This window comes from Budorcas taxicolor, chromosome 14 (assembly GCF_023091745.1).
Source record: "Budorcas taxicolor isolate Tak-1 chromosome 14, Takin1.1, whole genome shotgun sequence".
NCBI classification, from domain to species: domain Eukaryota; kingdom Metazoa; phylum Chordata; class Mammalia; order Artiodactyla; family Bovidae; genus Budorcas; species Budorcas taxicolor.
This window is the reverse complement of record NC_068923.1, coordinates 40,419,825-40,443,567: the sequence shown is the minus strand read 5'-3', so window position 1 is coordinate 40,443,567 and position 23,743 is coordinate 40,419,825. Positions and strand designations below refer to the sequence as shown.

The following is a 23,743-nucleotide window of genomic DNA, read 5'->3' as shown; positions in this document are numbered from 1 at the left end:
GGGCCTAGGGCTTCCCTGGTGGCTCAGACAGTAAAGAATCTGCCTGCAATACAGGAGACCCGAGTTCAATCCCTGGGTCAGGAAGATCCCCTGGAAAACGGAATGACTAACTCACTCCAGTATTCTTGCCTGAAGAATTCCATGGATAGAGGAGCCTGGCGGGCTACAGTCCGTGGGGTTGCAAAGAGTCGAACATGACTGAGCAACTTTCACTAAAAATGCAAGAAAATTGCTGAAAAACTTCAAGCTTAGGAGTTGCATGATCCTATCCATATTTGAACAGAGTCCCATGAGGAGGTGGAGACCAGTCAGGGGGCAGATATGTTCATCTAAGCGCAAGTGGTGGGAGCTGGGAATTGTGGCAGAGGTGCAGAGCAGGATGGATTCAAGGACCTTGGGGGTGCAGGTGACTGGTGGGAGATGGGCTGGTTAACGGGAAAAGTCTAGCTTGATTCCTTTGCTTCTGGCTTGAATGGATGAATGATGGAGCTTCAGTGGAGATAAGGAAGGTGGGAGGAACGGAGAGGTGCAGAGACCACTGGCCTCTGGAGTTGTTGGGTTTGCAACTTGGGCAACGACTACTTCTAGGTGGAAACCTGATTCAGATACTCCGGGGCATAGATTTGAGTCTTTCAAAATCGTGATTAAGCTTTTAGTTTATTTGCCTTTTTATCAGTACTCATGTTGTACTTTAAAACAAGTTCCCATAGCCTCCAGGGTTTTTCATTGCACAGGTTATAGAAATGCATATTCCTCACAGTCCAGCTAATGTTAAAAAAACTCTAAGAGAACTTTTTTTTTTTTTTAACTCTTTCTGGTGTGGTATAATTTATACACAGGGAAGTACTCACCTGTTGATGATATAGTTTGATGAACTTGTACATGTCTTATATTCTTGTACCTGCAATACAGAGTTCTTCCAGCCCCTGGAAAATCTTTCCCTTTTCTGTCCTCAGTAATGACCCCACCAAAGATGACTAGTGTTCTGACTTTGTCATCATGGATGGATTTGCCTGCCTTTGAATTTGATTAAACAGAAGTCAACACATGTCAACACATGCAAACATTTATACACTTTCTTGGTGACCAATTTCCACTGCTCACCATTATGGCTGTTTCATCCATATTGCTATGTAGAGTCATTGGTCTTCTTATTATTATTGACTGTAAATGTATTCCATTTAAAAATTCTATCCTATACATTGATGGCTGTAGTGAATGTTTCTAGTTTTGGTCTATTATGAAGAAATTTGCCATGAACACTCTTACACATTATGCATGTCTTCTGGTGGAAATATTCATTTCTGTTGGATATATAAAAGTATACCTATAATTTCCAGTTGCTTCTCATTAGCACCAAATAATTCTGCTTATGTAAAAATTTCTGGTTATACATACATGCACATATGTAGATAAATAGATAGGGAAGGAAGGAGGGAGGGAAGGAAAGCCTATAATACAGTTTTAGAAATCACATCAAAATTTGGTTGGGTCTTCATGTGCACAATCTCCTTTTTAACCTTAATCGTAACATAGATCATAACATAATCATAACATAGCTGTAATAGTAAAATAAATTTGGTACTAAAGTTTGGAATAAGAAAATGTTTGTTTAAAGTTGGAATGAATTTTACTTCTTTTAAAATAGTATATACTTTTTTATCAACCATTTATATCATCCATAACATGAAAAATTGATATAAGATTATAAGTAATGCATTTTAATTACAGCTTACAGTATCTTGTTGCTCCTTGAAAAATCCTCCCTATATTCATGTTTCAAATACCGTACTAGATTTTCCCCCTCTGTTGCATTTCTTTTTAATACACTGAAAACATTGATGGGAGAAAGAAATTGAATGTTATTTCTCAGAAGACTGACATTCTTAAATTCAACTGTAATTCTCAAATGCTTTAAAGAACCTCAGGTTTTTTTAGCTTTGCAAGTAATCCTCCCAAGAACTACTCTAAGCAGTGAGTCATTCTTACCCAGTTGCCATTAAAAACAACAATACAAAGAAAAATAAAACATTTACTTTCCATTGGTGGTTTTTTATAAGTAGAATAAAAATAAAGCAGTTTCGCAATCTGTGTCTAGTTGGTCCTTTAATTTAGATTTCCCCTTATTTTTGCAGATACTTAAAGCTTCAGAAAGACTGCCCCTACTACCTACCACAAGAGGACCAGCTTAACCATACGCTCCAAAAGATGGCTGGGATAGATCTTGTGAAGTAATTTCTGAGCAGACCAAGATCTTTGGGAATGAACACTAAAGATGTTTTGAATGAACCATAGTCCACTGGCATTTTAGTGTTTTTTTTTTTTTTGAGAAACAAAAATCACACGTATTGTTACATTCCTGCATGTCCTTTTCTGATAGCCTTAGTGGGTCCACTGGATTTTTCTTTTCCCTTTTGTGACGGAGCTTTTAGTCTTACCTGCATATATGTGTTTTTCAGACAGTAATTAACAATCATTCATGAGATAACAGCACTTGTCATGGCAGGATTTTAATATATCTTATCAGTAATTAACACTATGTCAGCTGACTTGTGTATATTGCGTGAAACATGAATTAAAGCCACTAAGAGTGCCTTGTCTTAGGGCTCTGAAAAACACTGATGGGATCATCATTAGCTGTGAAGATTTGAGTTGTATATATCTGCACTGATACCTTTATTTAAAAAATTCCTATATTAGCTTCAAGTATTCAGGGTAAAACTCAACATTTTAGATTCCTGCAGCTTTTAGCTTAATTAGAAAAAAATTAATATTTCAAAAAAGTTTAAATTATCGTGGGTAACTTATTTTTCAGAAAAAAAAAGGAAATTGAAATTTGTGCTAGAATGTAGAGGAAAGGAACAGCCTGTTGTATTATGCAAAAACGCTTTTCAGCACATTGGGGTGATTGTAGAATAGCTGTAGTCCTCTTGGTATTTGTTTAAATCTTAGAAAATAACAGTTAGTGGTGCCTAATGTAAAGGTTGTTCTTCCTTTGGCTGGTAAAGTAACACGTACGACACTGATTCCTGCTCCGTGTATCAAGGAGACATTGCTGCTGGCTGAATGAAGCAGGGTTTGTGAAAAGTACTCAGAAACCAGACGTTCCCTGTGCTTTCACAGCTTTTGAGGCTTTTCCTTTCCACGCTGGAGAGTTTCTTCTGTTTTTAATGTGGCTGGTGTGTGGCTCCGAAATGGTTGCTGTGATGAAAATGCTCATTTCTTAGGAAAAAGAGGTAGCTACACTCTCATTTTGAAAGGACCATGAGCTATTAAAAAAAAAACAAAACCTAAGATGTGGTTTTATTTACACGTCAGGGGAGCTCTTGATCATGTTCACATTGTTTTAAGATAAAGCGATTTTTTTGTGTGTGCTTTTAGGGTTAAAATCAAAGAGATTTTATATTTTTATCATTAGAGATCACTACAGTGTAGTAAGGTATGCTGAACCATAGTGTTAGTGAAGCCCAAAGTAATACATAGTAAAAGAGCAATAATTGTCTGAAGCTGTGATCTGGGTAATACAGAGTTGCTACTCAAAAATCTAATAAAGCTCTTACTTCGTATTGTGAATTATAGAACACTACTTTTTAATAAAGCCATATTTTTTTAGATAAACAGGAGTGACATAGAATTGATAAATGCATAAGATAAATTTCGCTGCATTTTTGTATATAATCATCTCTAGAACTCTGGACACTGAGAATTCATTATGCTGTGGTCATATTCAGATACTTTCTAATTCCAAATATCTTGATGGATGAGCCTTGTCTTTACAAATATATGCCAAGCTGGGAAACATCAATGGATTTTCTAAAAATAATGTAAACATCTTCTGTTTAATGTTATTTGAGTGCAATAAAATGCAGAAGAATTCTTCTCTGTATTGTCATTATTTTAGAGTATATATTGTTTTATTTTGTTGCATAACAACATCAGTTCATTTTATACTTTCTAATATTTCAGGGTATTCTAGCACTTTTGGTGACTAAAATCACAAAGGAGTACATTCAACCTCTTTCTTTACCTATTTCTAGTAGGTAATGTTTATTTTGTATCATGCTACAATTTGAGGGGCAGAATTCAGATGAAATAGTCCCTGCATCATGCTGTGTAGGCTTTTGTCCAGCACCTAGAAGTTCTGATAAGTCCCTGCGAGGTCACTCATTCACCTGCACACTCTGGTCCTCCACGACTATCACTTGGTGAGGATTAGCTTTCAGCCTGTTTGAGAGAACCGAGGAGTTTGAGTGACTAGAAGGGTAGCAAAGGGTACCGAAGATTCTCTTCTGATCTTCATTCTTGGGCAGTAAAGGAGAATGAGACACAAAGGGACGAAGCTTCTGGGATTCTGGAAAGTGTTGTTTTTTCCTCCAAGGCGCTCAGAAGAAACAGAAAAAACCTTTAAGGTTAAGCAGGCCCATTTTGCTGCACTGGCGATGATAAGTGCTAAGTTAGGGAGTCGGGGCTCCAGGCACCTGGGTGTTATTACTGTGCTTGCAGATGAAGAGACTGAGGGTCAGAGAGGCTGCAATGCCTGCCAGTCAAGGTCATTCCCAGCCTAGAGTCTAGAGCGTACAGGTGGGCACCTAGTGGAAGGTGGAAACAATTAGAGGGCAACCAAGAGCAAGCAGAGGGAGGGCAGTCAGGTAACGGAGGAGTAAGAATCCAGGTGATGTCGTGATAGGAGCAGAGAGGGCAGTCAGGTAGTGGAGGAGTAAGGATCCAGGTGATGTTGTGATAGGAGCAGAGAGAGGGCAGTCAGGTAACGGAGGAGTAAGGATCCAGGTGATATCGTGGTAGGATCTGACTGGGGAAGTGCTAGTGGACAGAGAGGACAGGGCCCTTGTGACTTAGACAGGACCTGGTCAGGGAGAGGCAGAGCCCCATGGCTGGGTCTTGGAGCAGGGAGAGTAGATGCCGGTGTGACTGGGAACTCAGGACACACAGACCTGGATGGAGACTAGCTTTGCCCACAAGAATTGGCCAGTAGGCAAATTAGCACAGTAGCTGGAATGATAGGGATCAAAATAATTGAATATACAAAAATGATTTTTTCTTAATGGTCGTATGACAGTTTTTAAAAGATGAAGATCCTGTTCTGTTTAGTAAGGTTTTCTTTAATAAAATAATGTTGAAAGAGTTAGCACCATTAGAAAATGTGTAATTTATGTTTCTTTGGGGGGTGTGTGTTAAGACTTAAATCTGAGTTACTGGTAAGCTTGTACTTCTGTCATTTTCTGGGTTGGACTAAGCATAGAGTATGGACCAGCCACTATTGGTATATGCAAAGTGTAGTATTGTAGAGTGTGGCCTTCTGAACAATTCTTAATTGTTCTGCAGCTCTTGGCAATACTCCGTAGCCTCTCTAAGCCATTCTTCTTATCTATGGAATTAAAACTACCTTTCAGAGTTAAATGGAATAATCCTCATTAAGTGTTGAGAACAACGCCTGGCATCTAGTTAAGTGTTATCAATCATTTTCCTTTTTGGCATGTTGAAGACCATTTGAATTTTCCCTGGGAAGCCCCAGGTACAAAGAGTAACGAATAGCAAAGTCATACTCTTGAGGGAGACCTGGGTTCGATCCCTGGGTCGGGAAGATCCCCTGGAGAAGGAAATGGCAAACCACTCCAGTACTGTTGCCTGGAAAATCCCATGGACAGAGGAGCCTGGTAGGCTACAGTCCATGGGGTCGCAAAGAGTCGGACACGACTGAGCACACTTCCACTTTCCACTCTATTATATTATGCAGAATGCTAGTGAGGTAAGCTGAAGCTCTTTGAGAACTTTACCTAAGTTAAATTTAAGCACTGAAAACCCCGGAGGTGAAAATCCCCTACACTGTGTATTTTCCCACACCCAAGCTCCTGTCTCAGATCTCAACTTGCTGAAACAGTGGGATTAGAAGGGGACAGAACCTAGGGCTTTTGCCCCAGGGTTGGAATATCTGGGCTAGGCCTTCTTAATTCAGCCTCTTCATCCTAGGTAACTGCAGACAGGAGGAAAAAAGATGATGACCCTGGTTCCAGGGCGCACACCTGGCCAGGGGCCTCCCACACCTTTTTAAATGGTGATCAGTTCCGAACTTCCCCAGTGTTCCAGTGGTTAAGACTTTGCCTTCTAATGAAGGGGTGCAGGTTCAATATCTGGTCAGAGCGCTGAGGTCCCACATGCTTCTTAGCCAAAAAGCCAAACAAAACAAAAGTAATATTGTAACAATTTCAATAAAGACTTTAAAAATGGTCCACGTCAAAAAAATCTAAAAAAAGATGACCACTTTAATCCACTCTTCCTGCCTTGGTTTCCCTGAGGGTGGGAAGATTTGTGGACAGCTCTAAAATCTTCATGACCAGCACCCACTAGTTTTCTGTAGTCAGCTGAGAAACTTGCATTTTATGCTTGATTTGTCTAAATTACACTAGCCATATGCCAGGTAACAGATTATTGGAGGGGTGGACACTCCCAGCCTTCCTGTACGCGTGGCTGGTGCCACAGAAAGAGATAGCCTTGGAAATTGAGATTTTTGATACTTCTCTTCTGTCCTGTACCCCTGATACCTACAAGAGTTATTCAGTCATGTCTGACCCTGCAACCCCATGGACTGCAGCGTGTCAAGCTTCCCTGTCTTTCAGTATCTCCCGGAGTTTATTCAAACTCAAGAGTGCATCCTAGTAAATGACACACTGCCTAACCTTATGATGGTGGTGGTTTTGTCACTAAGTCGTGTCTGACTCTTTCAACCCTATGGGCTGTAGCCCATCAGGCTCCTCTGTCCATGGGATTTCCTGGGCAAGAATACTGGAGTGGGTTGCCATTTCCTTCTCCAGGGGATCTTCCAGACCCAGGGATAGAACCCTGGTTTCCTGCATTGAAGGCCGATTCTTTACTGAGCCACCAGGGAAGCCCTTTATGACAAGGGTACAGTTAATAAGGTCAGAAATTCTAGAATGTTCAACAGAGATTAGGAAGTCTATTTTATATCCTTGTGCCTCCTGAAGCACTGACCAGGAAATGTGTGGCAGCCAACATTTTTTGTTTTTTTTTTAAGATTTTTTTGATGTGTACCATTTTTTAAAAGGCTTTATTGAATTTGTTGCAGTATTGATTCTGTTTAATGCATTTTATGGTTTTTTGGCTGCGAGGCATGTGGGATCTTAGCTTGCCCACTAGGGATCAAACCTGTACTTCCTGCACTGGAAGGTGAAGTCTTAACCACTGGATCGCCAGGGAAGTTTTCCAGCCAACTTTTTAAAACCCTCCCTTTGCAAAAGTTAAGACCTGCGCTTCTTTTTCCCTTTCAACAAAATTAGAGACTGGCATGGGGAAAGGAATGTCTATTTTGGAGTCAAATACACCACTGACCTTGATGACTTAGACCCTCTACCTTGTCAAGCTTCAACCTCCTCCTCTGCATGAAGAAGGAGCTCAGAACTACTGCAGAGGGTTGTTTAGTTGCTCAGTCCTATCTGACTCTTTTGTGACCCCACAGAGTGTAGCCCGCCAGGCTCCTCTGTCCATGGGATTTCCTGGGCAAGGATACTGGAGTGGGTTGCCATTTCTTTCCCCATCTGCAGAGGATGTTAGGAGACAAAAGATGTGTCTTGTGCTTGGCACCAAGCCTGGCACACTTTGAGTCGGTTTGCTTCCTCTCCCCTTGGGGTCTCAAAGGAGAAACATGTGACTGATAAAAAGTCCTCTCCTTGCATCAGGAGCCTCAGATTTGCCTCTTGCCTCCAAAAATTGAAATGTTTTATATGAATGAATGTGGGAAACTGGGGATTAAGGAATTGAATGATGTTGCCTGCACCCCTGAACCCAACCTGCACAGCACTTACACTCTCCCGCGTCTACTCTGGGGAAAGGATGGAATCTGATGATTTTTAATCAGACTACCAAACTCTGCCCCATCCTCACTTCAACTCAGCCATACACATGTGTATCTAGAAATTCTCAAAGACTAGGTAAATACCTACTGGGACTGAAATTGACTGGTCTACCTCTAACTGTGCTATGTCACACCTGGGCTCAGTGTGGGCACCCCTGTGGGTCACTTGTGGATGTAGGAAGTCCTTGAGGAGTCAGGTTAGTGTTCTCATAGAATGGCATGCTACAATCCTTTAAAGCACACAGTCCCTGTTATAAAGCAGTGCATGGCTTTAAGAGACAATAAAGCTATTGAATCAGCTTTGAGTGAGTCTTCTCTGGACTCAGTTTGTACCCACAGAGGCACTTATTATTGGTGGAGATGGCCCCCATCACCCCTTATGTAGACCAGGAACACTCAGCCTGGCACCCAAAACCTGCTTACTGCTTGGTGATTTTTATAAGTAATTCAAATTCTTAATATTTTATAATAAATTACATGTGTAAAGAATTTAGCATTTAGGAAAATTGAATGTTAGCCCAGAATTTTTAAAATTGAAGTATAATTAATTTATAATGTTGTGTTAGTTTCAGTGATGTATATATTAATATATATCACAAAGTGATACAATCATATATACTCAGTCATATATATATAATTCTTTTCTATTGTACATTATTACAAGATACTGAATATAGATCCCTGTGCTATACAGTAGGTCCTTGTTGTTTATCTATTTTATATATACTAGTGTATATCTCTTAATCCCAGAAATATTATGAATTGAACTCATTTAAAGATAGTCCTATAATTCAAGATTTTGAATTGTGACTCTCACAATATTTATCTTGTTTTGTCTTTACCTTTCAGAAACAAATAAGAAAGCAGATGAGCCAGGAAAAAAAGTAAAAGGTGAGATTGTTAAAATCAACAGCCTTTCAAATACACATAAGGAGAAGTTATACTATCCGTGAATAATGTGATCTTATTTTCTACACTAGTCAAAATAAATTGCCAGTGTGTTTATTATTTCAGTGGTTTTATCAACAGACATTAATATTCTACGTAAACATTAAGAGCTAAAGCTCTGGAAAGACATTAGCATCTAATGCTATTTGCTGTTCACTCTATATACATCTTGAGAATTAACCAACCTCTGTGCTTCAGTTTCCTCTTCTATGATATGGGAATAATAAGAACAGTACCAACTTCCAGAAACCATGAGGCTGTTGTTTCCACAATAGTAATTAAGTGAAAATATATGTAAAGTGCTTAAAGCAGTGTCTAGCACCGGGAAAGCACAAAGGAAATGTTAATTATTACTGTCACCTTTGTTGACAGCTGTTCTAAGTACAAACATTATTCGAACATATTCTTTTTACATGGGACTTTGAACTGTTTGAAAGAAAGTCATGCAAATATTTACATCTATAAAGAAAATATCTCTGGCTTCCAAGAGCTTATTACAGAGGCATTCTAATAAATTTAAGGAACCAGTAGAATTTTAATTCAAAGTTCACAAAGGTTGCTAAACATAGAGTGAGGAGCTATTTTTTTAAGTTAAATTTATAAACATGGATGGTCACAGAGTAGCAGTTATATTTTTAGTATGATTTGAATGATAAAATCATCAATGATTAAACATAATTGGAGTTTCAGGGATGGCTTTAACTCCTAGTGATAAAAGCAATGTTTACATTTAAAAGATACAGTTCACGGAAAAGCCAAGATATTAGTTACTCAGTAGGTAAACAGTACTTGACTACATGAAGTTTCTGGCTTTTGGCCATCGTTTCATAGCCCTTAGGCATTTATTTTGCCTGGAGAATCCCAGGGATGGGGGAGCCTGGTGGGCTGCCGTCTATGGGGTCGCACAGAGTCAGACACGACTGAAGCGACTTAGCAGCAGCAGCAGCAGGCATTTATTTAGCTCATGCATTTTTTTCCTGATTGGTTGTTTTTAATTTTTTATTAAAGTAATATACAGATCTAAATTTTAAATTAAAATATAGTTTATTTACAATGTGTTCATTTCTGCTGCAGAGCAAAGTGATGCAATTATACATATATACGCATTGCTTTTTTAAAAAATATTCTTTTCCATTATGGTGTATCATAGGTTATTGAATATAGTTCTTTGTGCTACACAGTTAGTACCTTATTGTTTATCCATTCTATTTATAAAAACTTACATCTACTAACCACAGCGTCTCACTCCATCCCTCACCCAACCCACTTCCCCTTGGCAACCGCAAGTCTGTTCTCTGTGGCCGTGAGTCTGTTTCTGTTGCATAGATAGGCTCGTTTGTGTCATATTTTAAATTCCACATAGGAGTGATATCAAATGCTATTTGATAACATTTTCAACAATAAATTTAAGAAACCAGTGGCATTTTAATTCAGCGTTCACAAAGGTTGCTAAACATAGAGTGAGGAGTAAAAAGATTATTCAAACATTCTTTTTTCACTTTTACATTTCTTTGCAGATGTAAGTATTTGCATGTCTTTCCCTAACAATTCAGAGTCCTGTGAAAAAGGCTGGATAGTACTCAATTGTATATATGCACCACATCTTCTTAATCCATTTATCTGTCAATGGACATTTGGGTTCTTTCCCCCTACGCACTTCTAAATAATGTCTGAATTCTGCAGTTTTCTCCTCCATGTTGCAAACTGTTGGCTGCCTCTTCTATGTAGATGACTGGGCTTCTATCCACACAAGCTCTCCACACTGCCTTGCCTCCCAATCTTCCACTATATCCATGACTTACTCTCTCCACTGTTTGCTATTTCCCAGCCTCTTTAGGCAGTTACCCCTGTTTCCCTGACCATCCCGCGTTGAAGGGAAATCAGTCCTCAGAGCATTTCTCCATCTACACACACTCCCTTGATGATCCCATCTGATCTTGAGGCTTTAAATCTCTTTATGCCAAAGGCAACTGCTTTAACTGCAGCCCAGGTCTCTACCTGAACTCTCTACAAGTATGTCCAGCTGCCTACCTGATGGAGACCTGATGGCTACTTGATGCCCTTGATGGATATCTAATAATTGCATCAAACTTAATAAGTGTAAAATGGAACTCCTGACCTTCCCCTGAAAACACACTGCTCCTACAAATCTCTCTCTCCTGCCTCCCTGTCATTCCATCAGCAAACCCTGTCCACCCTCTCTTCCGAGCTTCTTCCTGCCACCTTCCCTCTCTACCACCTTCTCTTGCCTGATTACTCCACTTACCTCCTAACTGACCTTCCTTTGTCTCTATCCTCTTTCTCAATTCAGTAGCCATGGTGACCCTTTTAAACTTTCTTTGCATGCTAAGTCGCTTCAGTCATGTCCAACTCTTTGTTACCTTATAGACTGTAGCCCGCCAGGTTCCCCTGTCCATGGGATTCTTCAGTCAAGAATACTGCAGTGAGTTGCCATTCCCTTCTCCCGGGGATCTTCCTGACCCAGGCATGGAAGCCACATCTCTTATGTCTCCTGCATTGGCTAGAGGGTTCTTTACCACTGGCGCCACCTGGGAAGCCCTTAAACTTTAAGAATTTTATTTACTCTGTTTTTTGTTTATTTATTTTTGCCTGCACTGGGTCTTTGCTGCTGTTCCTGGGCTTTCTCTAGTTGCGATGAGCAGAGGCTACTCTCTAGCTGTGGTACGTGGGCTTCTTCCTGCAGTGGCTTTTCTTGTTCAGAACATAGGCTCTAGGGCTTGGGTTCAGTAGTTGTGGCATGTAGGTTTAGCTGCTCTGAGGCATGTGGAATCTTCCCAGAGCAGGGATAGAACCCCTGTACCTGCGTTGGCAGGTGGATTCTTAACCATTGGACCACCAGGGAAGTCCACGGTGACCCTTTTAAAACCTAAGTGGTAGCCTGTTGCTCAAATGCCTCCGTCATCTTCACATCTTTCTCAGAGTAAAACCAAAGTCGTCTGTGATGGTTTACTGGCGTCGCACATCGGGTTCTCACTCTCAGAAGGCCTCTGAGGTTAGTGATGTGTTCAAGGCAACTGTGGCTAAGAGCACTCTGAATAGCAAACAGTCTGCAAAGGTCCTGAGGCGGGAGGGAAGGGCCTGAGAAACTGGAGCCCACGAACAAAGCCAGAGCGTGTGCTGTGCAGTTGGAGGGGAAGTCAGGGGCCAGACCGTGGCAGAGTCAGGCAGCCTTTGTTCATGCAGTGGGCCTCCACACCCAGCCCATGCAGGTGTCTGTGCAGGTCAGAGACTTTCCAGTTCACACACTGATTGGTTTGCTTCCAGGAGGTGCACCCTGGCACTTTCTGACAAAGGTAGAGATGGGAGGGTAAGTGCTGGGTGTGGCTTACTGCAGATATGAACAGGTGCAAGCCCTGCTCCTGTGCCTAGCGTTTCTCACTCTTCGGGGCTTCGTTTCCTTCCTTCTGCACTGTACTTCCCTCTAGTACCCTCTGCACAGCTTTCTCCTCCCAGGATTCTGAGCCCGTAGGCAGCTTTCCAGTGGTATGGGAGCTGGGCTCCCTGGCTGTTTCTTCATAGAGCTTGTGGAGAGAATCTGCAACGACTTCACCTGATCGGCTCTTCCAATCTCCATCATGTCGTGCTGGCTTCATATCCACACCAACTGAGGGACGTTGGCAATTGAGTCTTTTATTGATTGTGACATACAGGGAGAATCTTAGGATTGAGAGATGTAACGAGTCAATGTTACCCCAAGTTCACTGAAAATCCTGTTTGAGCAAATTGTCAGGTTTGGAAATTCCATCTTTTTTTTTTTTTTCACCCACATTCATGAGAAAAAGCAGAAGCGTTAGCCGCTCAGTCGTGCCCGACTATTTGTGATGCCATGGACTATAGCCCACCAGGCTACTCTCCGTGAAATTCTCTACGCGAGAATACTGGAGTGGGTTGCTATTCCCTTCTCCAGGGGATCTTCCCAACCCAGGGATCGAACCCTGGTCTCCTGTGTCTCCTGCATTGCAGGCAAATTCTTTACCATCTGAGCCACCAGGAAGCCCATACGATGCTGTTAACCAGTATGGCAGAGGGAGGGGGAGATATTCCATTTCTGGGATACACAGTGAAAAAGTGGAATGTTTTAATAGCCAGCTTTTAATGTCACAATAATAGAAATGGAGATTTTTTAAAAAACAATAATTGTAAATTTGTCTCAGGATGAATTATTAGGCTAAGTTTCTATTGAGTTATCACCCTCAAGTTCTTTATCAGAGATCTACAGATGAGAGGGGGGAGATGTTACTTTTACTTGCAATTAGTAGTCACCTGATTCTTTTCTTTTAGAGAACCGTGTTTAGTTTATTTTGATAGAGTCATAAGTGTGGACTAGGGCTAATTCTAAAACAGGCCCCCTTTGGAGAAACCAGATTCTTATATTGAATGAGATTATTTATATCTGTTTAACCTAAAATTGCTGTATCAGTTTTTCCCCACTGGATGTCATCTTTTCCCACACATTCCATATTCCACACCCACAGAATAGGACTGTGAGCTGAAAGGTAATACAGTGTAAAAATGCCTGATGAAATGTCCAATTCAAACAATTATTTTTATTCATTCATTTATTCAGTACATTTTGAGTACCTGCTATGTGCTAGGCCCTGTTTTAGGCACTGGGGCTAAAACATTTAATAAAAACAAAGTCCCAGTTCTCACAGTACTTACAACATATTGTAGTATATGTGTGTTGGGGGGAGAGATTTGTCATTTTCAAAAAAATAAAATAAGTATGAAAAAGAATATAAAACAGAAAAAGATACAGAGAATGACAATGGTCAGGAGTGTTGCTCTGTTGATGGGCCTCTTAGACAGTGACACTTGGAGATGTAAGATGCAAGGGCATGAGCTGTGCAGCCATATGGGAGAGGTGAGTTCCGGGGGTGGAAAAGTATATTCATAGTCCCTCAGAGAGGTGTGATTAGGATGTGGGTAGACATGGTGAGTGCTGCTTAGATTCTGCCTATATTTCATGTAAGGTCTGTAGGATTTGCTGATGGTTAGGATATGAGGCATAAGAGAAAGAGAGGAGTCAAAAATGACTCAAAGCTTCTTGAAAAACTGTGCATTAACAAATTCATTGAATGAAAAAGTCTGCAACATGTTGCTGATTTCAGTTCAGTTCAGTTCAGTTGCTCGGTCGTGTCCAACTCTTTGCAACCCCATGAATCACAGCACACCAGGCCTCCCTGTCCATCACCAACTCCCGGAGTACACTCAAGCTCATGTCCATCGAGTCGATGATGCCATCCAGCCATCTCATCCTCTGTCATCCCCTTTTCCTCCCGCCCCCAATTCCTCCCAGCATCAGGGTCTTTTCCAATGAGTCAACTCTTCGCATGAAGTGGCCAAAGTACTGGAGTTTCAGCTTCAGCATCAGTCCTTCCAATGAACACCCAGAACCTGATCTCCTTTAGAATGGACTGGTTGGATCTCCTTGGGGACTCTCAAGAGTCTTCTCCAACACCACAGTTCAAAAGCATCAATTCTTTGGTGCTCAGCTTTCTTCACAGTCCAACTCTCACATCCATACATGACCACTGGAAAAACCATAGCCTTGACTAGAGGGACCTTTGTTGGCAAAATAATATCTCTGCTTTTCAATATGCTATCTAAGTTGATCATAACTTTCCATCCAAGGAGTAAGCATCTTTTAATTTCATGGCTGCAGTCACCATCTGCAGTGATTTTGGAGCCCCAAAAAATAAAGTCTGACACTGTTTCCACTATTTCCCCTTCTATTTCCCATGAAGTGCCGGACCAGATGCCATGATCTCAATTTTCTGAATGTTGAGCTTTAAGCCCACTTTTTCACTCTCCTCTTTCACTTTCATCAAGAGGCTTTTTAGTTCCTCTTCATTTTCTGCCACAAGGATGGTGTCATCTGCATATCTGACGTTATTGATATTTCTCCCGGCAATCTTGATTCCAGCTTGTGCTTCTTCCAGCCCAGTGTTTCTCATGGTGTACTCTGCATAGAAGGTAAGTAAGCAGGGTGACAATGTACAGCCTTGACATACTCCTTCTCCTGTTTGGAACCAGTCTGTTGTTCCATGTCCAGTTCTAACTGTTGCTTCCTGACTTGCATACAGATTTCTCAAGAGGCAGGTCAGGTGTTCTGGTATTCCCATCTTTTTCAGAATTTTCCACAGTTTCTTGTGATCCACACAGTCAAAGGCTTTGGCATAGTCAATAAAGCAGAAATAGATGTCTTTCTGGAACTCTCTTGCTTTTTCGATGATCCAGCGGATGTTGGCAATTTGATCTCGGTTCCTCTGCCTTTTCTAAAACCAGCTTGAACATCTGGAAGTTTAATACATATCAAATGTCAGTTACTAGTTGAGGATTGGTGGGCCTTTGAAGAAATTTGAGGAACAACAGAATACTCGTGCCTTCAAAAGTGGAATGTTTGCTTGCTTGTGTATGTATGTCTGTGTGTGTATGTGTATGTTAGGTAAAATTGCATTTGGATCAAGGTCTTTTCCTGAAATTTTCCTTTGATTTAAACCAGCATTTAATACCCCATTATATTATTCATTACAATCAAGGATATGCTTAAGCTGTATTTTGTGAACATCTTTAAGAATGCATTTAAAAATTTCCTGGGTACTATTTGTATTGTTTTAAAGAATAATAGTCAGGGCCCCAACAAAACAGCAGATGGCACTAGAAAACAAGTCACATTTACACTAACAAATGATGTTTTTTTAATGCAACTTAGAGAAAAGCCTGAGATGGCTCTATTATTGCTGATAAATCAACTTGATGCAACCAGTACTTCATATCTATACTTCTGAGTTTTTGATGATCACAAGGAAAAGTAGAGAGAGAAATAAAGTCTAATGAAGACATTTTCTTGTTTTAAAATATATTTATCTCTGCAAAGTTTTTCCTGGGGTTTTTACAACTGTATGTAACATATTTGAGCAAAAATGGAGAACATCACCCAAGGATTAAAAACTAGACTCCTCAGGACAGCACATAATGCATCTCGAGATCCAGCTCCTGTTTATGGCTTTCCTCTGTTCCAAATGCTCTTCCTTGCCTCCCTACTTCACAACTACGAACTCCTGTTCCTTAGAACTGAGCTTAGAGATGAGCTCTGCCAGAAAGCCTTCCCTAATTACACCCCCATCGCCTACCCCAGACCAGAAGATGTACTTCTCTGTTTTCCCAAGAAAACCTGTGTTTCAGATTTTTAGCACGTATTTTGAGTTTCCCCCTGAATTTTTAGACAAAACAACTGAAGAGTGGGAACCATGACCTCCCCCACCATAGTGTTAGTCAAGGTTCTTCAGAGAAAGAGAACCAATAGTGTGTGTGTGTGTGTGTGTGTGTGTGTGTATGTAGAGGGAGAAACAGACACAGAGATGTATTTTAAGGAACTGGCTCATGACATTGTAGAGGCACCGGATCTGAAATCTGCAGGGAAGGCAGGCAAGCTAGAGACTTGGAAGAGAGATGCTGTTGCAACTCAAGGTCAAAGACATTCTGGAGGCAAAGTTCTTTCTTGTTGGAGGGGCTGGGGTCTTTTTCTTTAGGCCTTCAATTGATTGGATGAGACCCACCTACATTATGGAGAATAATCTTCCTTACTCAAAGTCTACTTATTGAAATGTTAGTCTCATCTGAAAAAATACCTTCTCACCTGAAAAAATACCTTCACAGCAATATCCAGACATATTTGACCAAATATATAGCATATTCAAAAGCAGAGACATTTCTTTGCCGACTAAGTTCTGTCTAGTCAAGGCTATGGTTTTTCCAGTAGTCATGTATGGATGTGAGATTGGACTGTGAAGAAGGCTGAGTGCCAAAGAATTGATGCTTTTGAACTGTGGTGTTGGAGAAGACTCTTGAGAGTCCCTTGGACTGCAAGGAGATCCAACCAGTCCATTCTGAAGGAGATCAGCCCTGGGATTTCTTTGGAAGGAATGATGCTAAAGCTGAAACTCCAGTACTTTGGCCACCTCATGTGAAGAGTTGACTCATTGGAGAAGACTTTGATGCTGAGAGGGATTGGGGGCAGGAGGAGAAGGGGACGCCCGAGGATGAGATGGCTGGATGGCATCACTGACTCGGTGGACGCGACTCTGAGTGAACTCCGGGAGTTGGTGATGGACAGGGAGGCCTGGCGTGCTGCGATTCATGGGGTCGCAGAGTCGGACACGACTGAGCGACTGAACTGAACTGAACTGATGCATGTGTTCATGCTAAGTCGCTTCAGTCATATCCAACTCTGTGCAACCCTATGGACTGTAGATCACCAGGCTACTCTGCCCATGGGATTCTCCAAGCAAGAACACTAGAGTGGGTTGCCATTTCCTCCTCCAGGAGATCTTCCCAACCCTGGGAATGAATCCATGTCTCTTAAGTCCTGCATTGGCAGGTGGGTTCTTTACCACTGGCACCACCTGGGAAACTCTCTAGGTATCATAGCCTGGTATATTTTACATGTAAAATTAACTATCACATCCCTCCAGTGGCAGTTACCCATTACAAAGTAGGAACTGAAAAAATAATTGTAGTATGAAAAAATGTGCTTAATTCCATTTACTTTAATTGCCTCTTCATCTGATAGTGATAATATGAGATGCAGATAGCCTAAGTGGTGGGCAGGGGGGTTATAAATGGAAAATCCAAGTATGAATGAACTTTAAATGTCTACAGTGTACTACATTTCAAGTTATTTTCACACAGGTTCTCATTTAATCCTTATAAAAAATCTTGTGAATTGAGTGTTTTATAGCCATTATTTCAAATTTTTTTCTTCTTTCTCTCTCCACTACTTCTGTTATTCCAGTTAATTGCATGTTGGACTGCATGATGCTATCTTACAGGTTTTGAAACTTGGGTTATTTTTTTTTTTTCATGGATTGCATGATTTCTGTTGCTCTACTTTCAAGTTCAGTGATTCTTCTGCTATTTCAAATCTACTGTTGAGTCCATCTAGTAAAAATTTCATTCCAGCTACTATTTTTTTCAGTTTTAAATTTCCAATTGCTTCTTTTTTTTTTTTTTAGTTTCCATTTCACTATCAAGGTTTCATATCTGTTCAGTCATTAACACCTTGTTTTTCTGTAATTTTTGGTCCTTATTTATAACCACTGGTTTGAGATGTTTTCTGATAAACCTGATAATCTGGGCACACACCAAGACCGTTGCTATTGACTACTTTTTTTTAAATCCTGATTACAAGTCAGGAGAGTCCTTATTCTTTGCATGTCTAGTAATTTTTGGTCAAAAGCTGGATTGTGTATGTTGCTGTTGTTCAGTCACTAAGTTGTGTTTGACTTTTTGACCCCATGGACTGCAGCATGCTAGGCTTCCCTGTCCTTCACTATTTCCCAGAGTTTGCTCAGGCTCATGTCCATTGAGTCAGTGATGCCATCCAACCATCTCATCCTCTGTCACCCACTTGTCCTGCCTTCTATCTTTCCCAGCATCAAGGTTTTTCCAATGAGTCAGCTCTTCGCATCAGATGGCAAGAGTATTGGAGCTTCAGCTTCAGCATCAGTCCTTCCAATGAATATTCAAGATTGATTTCCTTTAGGATTGACTGATTGGATCTCCTTGCTGTCCAAGGGACTTTTAAGAGTCTTCTCCACAATTCAAAAGCTTCAAGCAGACTGTGTATCTGTCAGTCAGTTCAGTCTCTCAGTCGTGTCTGACTCTTTGTGACCCCATGAATCGCAGCATGCTAGGCCTCCCTGTCCATCACCAACTCCCGGAGTTTACCCAAACTCATGTCCATTAAGCATATGGTATAATTGAGAAATTTCATACCATCTAATCATGAAAAACTTACTTATAAGTTTGGTTTGTACTCAGAACACATTTTTCCATAGAAGCAATTATATGGTCTTCAGAGGTTTTGTACACCAGTCCACAAAAACCTATTCAATTCCTAGTTTCCAAGTCTCATTGTAACTGTGTTTCTATGGAAAAGGCAGTTGTCATTCTTCCTCAGAATATTAGGAACACATTTGGTTTTACTTCTAAGTATTTTCCAGAATTCTTCTGATCACATGTGGGACTCTATTCAAATTGGCTTAGACTGTGTGTATATTGTAGCAGTTCTGGACTTGTTTTGCTTTTTCTGGAATTGTTGGTGTCTAGTACACAGTGATGGACAGGGAGGCCTGGCGTGCTGCAATTCATGGGGTCGCAAAGAGTCGGACGTGACTGAGTGACTGAACTGAACTGAACTGAGTACACAGTTAATTTGCCTGGGCTCAACCTGAACAAAAATCTGTCTCCCCTGCAGCGAGAAGCCGTTAGTGCCTCTGCTCAGGCTTTTTGGTTTCTAACCGCTGTTTTCCAGTCTAGCTCTCTTGTGGGTGGGGATGGAGGTGCCCTGTGTGTGCATAATTTACTGGTCTGCTGAAAATTTGGACAGAATTCATACTCAAATTTTGGGGCTTGCTTCTGGGATTTCACTTTGCGTCTGGGTTTCCCCCATTGACGTCTCTGGTTGCTTTGGCAGTTCCACTTTCTCAAGTGATACCTCAAACCAGTAGGGCATCTATTTTCTGCTACTCAAACTGTGTGTGCATTGAGAAATACATTCAGGCAAAACACAACAAACTCATAGATTTCACCAGAAGCAAGTCTTCTTTTCTGAAGATCGATTTCTGCAGTTGTTGTATGTAGGTCTTCTGCCTTTAGCTATTAGAGGTGCTTTGGTTCAGTTCCTAAAGCGCTGTCTGGTTTTCATTATTAATATCAACAGCATGTGGTGGTTAGATAGCATCATGAACCCAATGGACACGAATCTGAGCCAACTCCGGGAGATAGTGAAGGGCAGGGAAATCTAGCGTTCTGCAGTACTTGGGGTCACAGGGAGTCAGACACAGCTTAGCGACTAACAACAGCAACAATAAATCAACAGCACACTCAGAGATAGCATAGACTGGGGGCTCGGTTCAGGCAGCATCTCTATAGCTTCATAATTTTCCCTTAATGGAGAAGAGCAGTGTAGCAATAGCACTGAAACCAACTCAGAGCAGAGCTTTGAGAAAGCAATCTCCCTCCCACCCTTGTTGCTGGGAAAAGAGGTTATGAGATAACTGCTGTTAAAGATTTATTATAGTTATTACATTCAACAGCTATAGTAGTTTTAGTGGTTCCTAAAATATACCAGCAGTTATTGTCTGATTACTTCTCCAGATAAGTTAATTATGGGAGATTTCTGACTGTTATACAAGTCTGATTTAGGGAGAAGTTTAATTACAGCAATTTTAGTGATTTCAATAAGCTCAGCATATATTACCAGTCTCAGCAAATGGAGTAAAGGTTTTTAGCTGTGTTGAAATACACATTTGCTTTGTTTTTATTTTTCATTTCATGATTTTTAACTGTATTGTAGTCGGGGTGATAATTGAAGCACCTGCTTGCATCAGACTGGCTCCTCAGTCAGATATACCACAGGACAATAATAGCCAATTCTATGTTATCATTAAAATTCCATTCTAATGTTTCCCATTGAGCACTCAATGTTTTACAATACTCATTTCTGTAATGATTGTGACAACATGATCAGGGGAGGAAAATAAGTTTCTTAAGGAAATAACTCAGATATTGGTGTATTTTAAAATCATCATTAGGATCTAAATTTTGTTGTCATTGATGGGAAATGAGACTCAGTCTTCAAATCAGAGTAATCCACCTTTTTTGTGTGTGTATTAACGCATTGTCTATTTGTATACCAAAGCAAATTAAAGAGTAACATATAAGCCACATATGCCAAAGCCAGCTTAAAATTAAGCTTTCAAAAAATGTTCTGTGAAAAGGTAGCACTATTATAGTTGAATACATTCATTTATTTAAACAACACTTCAAATTGGCAGGGTGCATTCGTTTGAAAAATGCATTACTGAATATTATCTGAGTCTGATTACAGAGCTCTTCCCCACAGCATTTTTCATTCTCCTGATAGAATGGTAGATTGTACTGACATTTACAGCAGTAATTCTGCCATATGTTTATGTTTTTCATTAAAAAATTGAATATGTGTTGACAATAGAGAATATTAGTAATAGTGAAAATAAATCTTTTCTGTTTCAGTTTGGGTGATTTGATTACATTCTGCTTGGGAAGCCAGTCTGTTTATCCCTAACACAACGTCAGTCATGTTTTTCTAGAATGTTGTTTCTACTTTCTCTCTCTCTACTTAGATCCGACAGCCTTTTGCCGTTATTAAGGCTGCACAGCAGTGGCTTAGAGCAGCATGGGAGTGGCTGGAGCCTAAGGTCAGGCAGACACTCAAGAAAATTAGGTACAAGCAGCAAGTTGTGACTAGGAGGCCAGATAGTAGGCAACAGGCAAATGTATCTTTGGAAGAGGAAACGGCAACCCACTCCAGTATTCTTGCCTGGGAAATCCCATGAACAGAGGAGCCTGGAGTCTGACACGACTTGGCAACTGAATGACAACAACTGTTTTGTTTTTAGATTCAAGTAAATGTCTGAATGTGGTTTTTGGAGGTTGAAGCCCATCGCGACATTACAGGAAATTGGCAGCTAGGAGTATTTTTCAGCCTGCTTTGTTGTTCAGTCGCTAAGTCATGTCCGGCTCTTTTGAGACCCCATATACTGTAGCCCTCCAGGCTTCTCTATCCATGGGCTTTTCCAAGCAAGAATAATGGAGCGGGCTGCCATTTCCTTCTCCAGAGTATCTTTCTGACTCAGGGGTCGAACCTGCATCTCCTTCATTAGCTGGCGGATTCTTTATCTGGGAAGCCCAGTTCAGTCTGCATCTGTCTTTAAAGGAGTTACCATTTTGTTTCTTTCTTACCATGAACATTTCCCTTCTGTGTATTTAAATTTCTCTTTCTAGTGTGAAGTCACTTGATCAGAACTAGAAAATTGTTGCACTTCAGTGAAAGGGGTCCTTTTCCAGAAGTTTTAGTCTCAGCTCTATCTGTTCTTATTGGTGTTAGATTGTGAGCTTCTTATTTGTTCTTTGGTCTTGAACAAGTCTCCTAGCTGCTTAGAGCTTTTCTTCCTCCACATATAAAATACAGAGATAATCCTGCCTGCCCTCCTGCAGTTTGGCATAGGTCAGGTGACCATATTGCTTTGTCTCCGGTCTTGCTGCAGAGACAGGAGCAAACGCTGTCGTTACTTTTCCTCCTATTAGTATTTTGGCTTCCTTGGTGGCTCAGGTGGTTAAAAAAGTGCCTGCAATGCAGGAGACCTGGGTTCAATCCCTGGGTTGGGAAGATTCCCTGGAGGAGGACATGGCAACCAAATCCAGTATTCTTGCTGGGAGAATCCCATGGACAAAGGGCCTGGTGGGCTGGAATCCATGGGGTCACAAAGAGTCAGACACGACTGAGTGACTAATACTTTCACTACTTTGTTTAAAAGGTATACGAGGGACTTCCCTGGCAGTTCAGTGGTCAGGACTTCACCCTCCAATGCAGGAGGTGTGGGTTTGATCCCTGGGCAGTGAGCTAAGATCCCACATGCCTGGCAGTCAAAAAGCCAAAACATAAAAATAAAAACAATATTGTAACCAATTCAGCAAAGATTTTTTAAATGGTCTGTATAAAAAAATATCTTTTAAAGATAAATAAATACATAAAATGTTTGGGACCTGCAAATCCAGATGCTATTTGGTGTTGTTTAGTTGCTAAGTTGGGCTTCCCAGGTGGTGCTAATGATAAAGAACCCACCTGCCTGTGCAGGTAGATGTAAGAGACGGAAGATCCCCTGGAGCAGGGTCCGGCAATCCACTCCAGTATTCTTGCCTGGAGAATCCCATGGACAGAGGAGCCTGGCGGGCTACAGTCCCTAGAGTCGCAAAAAGTCTGACATGACTGAAGCAACTTAGCATGCACACACGGAGTTGCTAAGTCATATCCTTCTCATTTGCGACCCCACAGACTGTAGCCTACCAGGCTCCTCTGTCCATAGGTTTTCCCAGACAAGAATACTAGAGTGGGTTTCCATTTCCTGCTCTAGGGGGAATCTTCCTGACCCGGGGATCGAACCCACATCTCCTTCATTGGCAGGTGGATTCTTTGCCACTGAGCCACCTGGGAAACCCCAGATGCTGTTTAATACTGTTTATTTGTATATGTTCCTTTTCTAAGAGGCTCTTGATGAATCAGATAAACTTAATCCTCTCCACCTCCCAGTATATTTAATGTCTTAAATGCAATAGGAGAATACTGATTCTTCTGGGATGTTCCTCTAAAAAGCATTTATATGTAGAAAGTGAACATCTCCACGCTGATTCAGGTATGAGAATATTGAAGAGCTAGTTGAAGAATGCTACAGTGGCATCTCATTAAACAGTAAGCTATGCTTTCCTTCTGCCTCGGGCCAAAAAGCTTTATTAACATTGCTTTGTAAAACAGCTAACTAAAAAAGCTAAATGCTTAGGGGATTTATTATAAACCTCCATCATGCCATTAATTTCCATGTGTGCTTTAAATTGCTGGGGTAAAATAATGTATTCAGCAAGGCAGCAAGTTCCTGCTTCTCCCATGTGTCCGCTTGATTGTGCTATTGGTAGCTCATTCTTTAATTAAACATGTCCAAAGATAGGATCAGCTAAAGTGTGTACTATATAAATAGCTTGCATTCCCAGTGTGCAAGTTTAAAACCCTGGTAAAAAGAGTGCCATCTGTTAAAGCCCAAAGCAGGGGGTGTGCCATTGCATGAAAATAAACTTCACGTTATTCATAAAAAGAATCACAACATAGATCCTGCTTTTCATACTGACAGTGATCTGTGATATTTTAGAATGTCACCAACTTCCTAAGTGACAGCGTGCTGAGTAGTGCATTCTGTTAAAAAGCGCAACCATCTAGAAACAGTGAAATTAATAGATGTATTTTTATTCAAGTGAAGATAAATTTATCTGAATGTAAGTTTTACTGGT

The 23,743-nt window shown here is 40.8% G+C and overlaps 1 protein-coding gene across 1 annotated transcript in view; it reads left to right on the top strand.

The window, feature by feature from the left end:
• The window catches only part of ASPH (aspartate beta-hydroxylase), a 185,983-nt gene that overhangs the window by 88,321 nt on the left and 73,919 nt on the right, over positions 1-23,743 (top strand). The window contains exon 14 of the mRNA XM_052651843.1: positions 8,738-8,779. Within this exon, the coding sequence (XP_052507803.1) occupies positions 8,738-8,779 (42 nt within the window). The remainder of the gene's footprint in view (positions 1-8,737; positions 8,780-23,743) is intronic.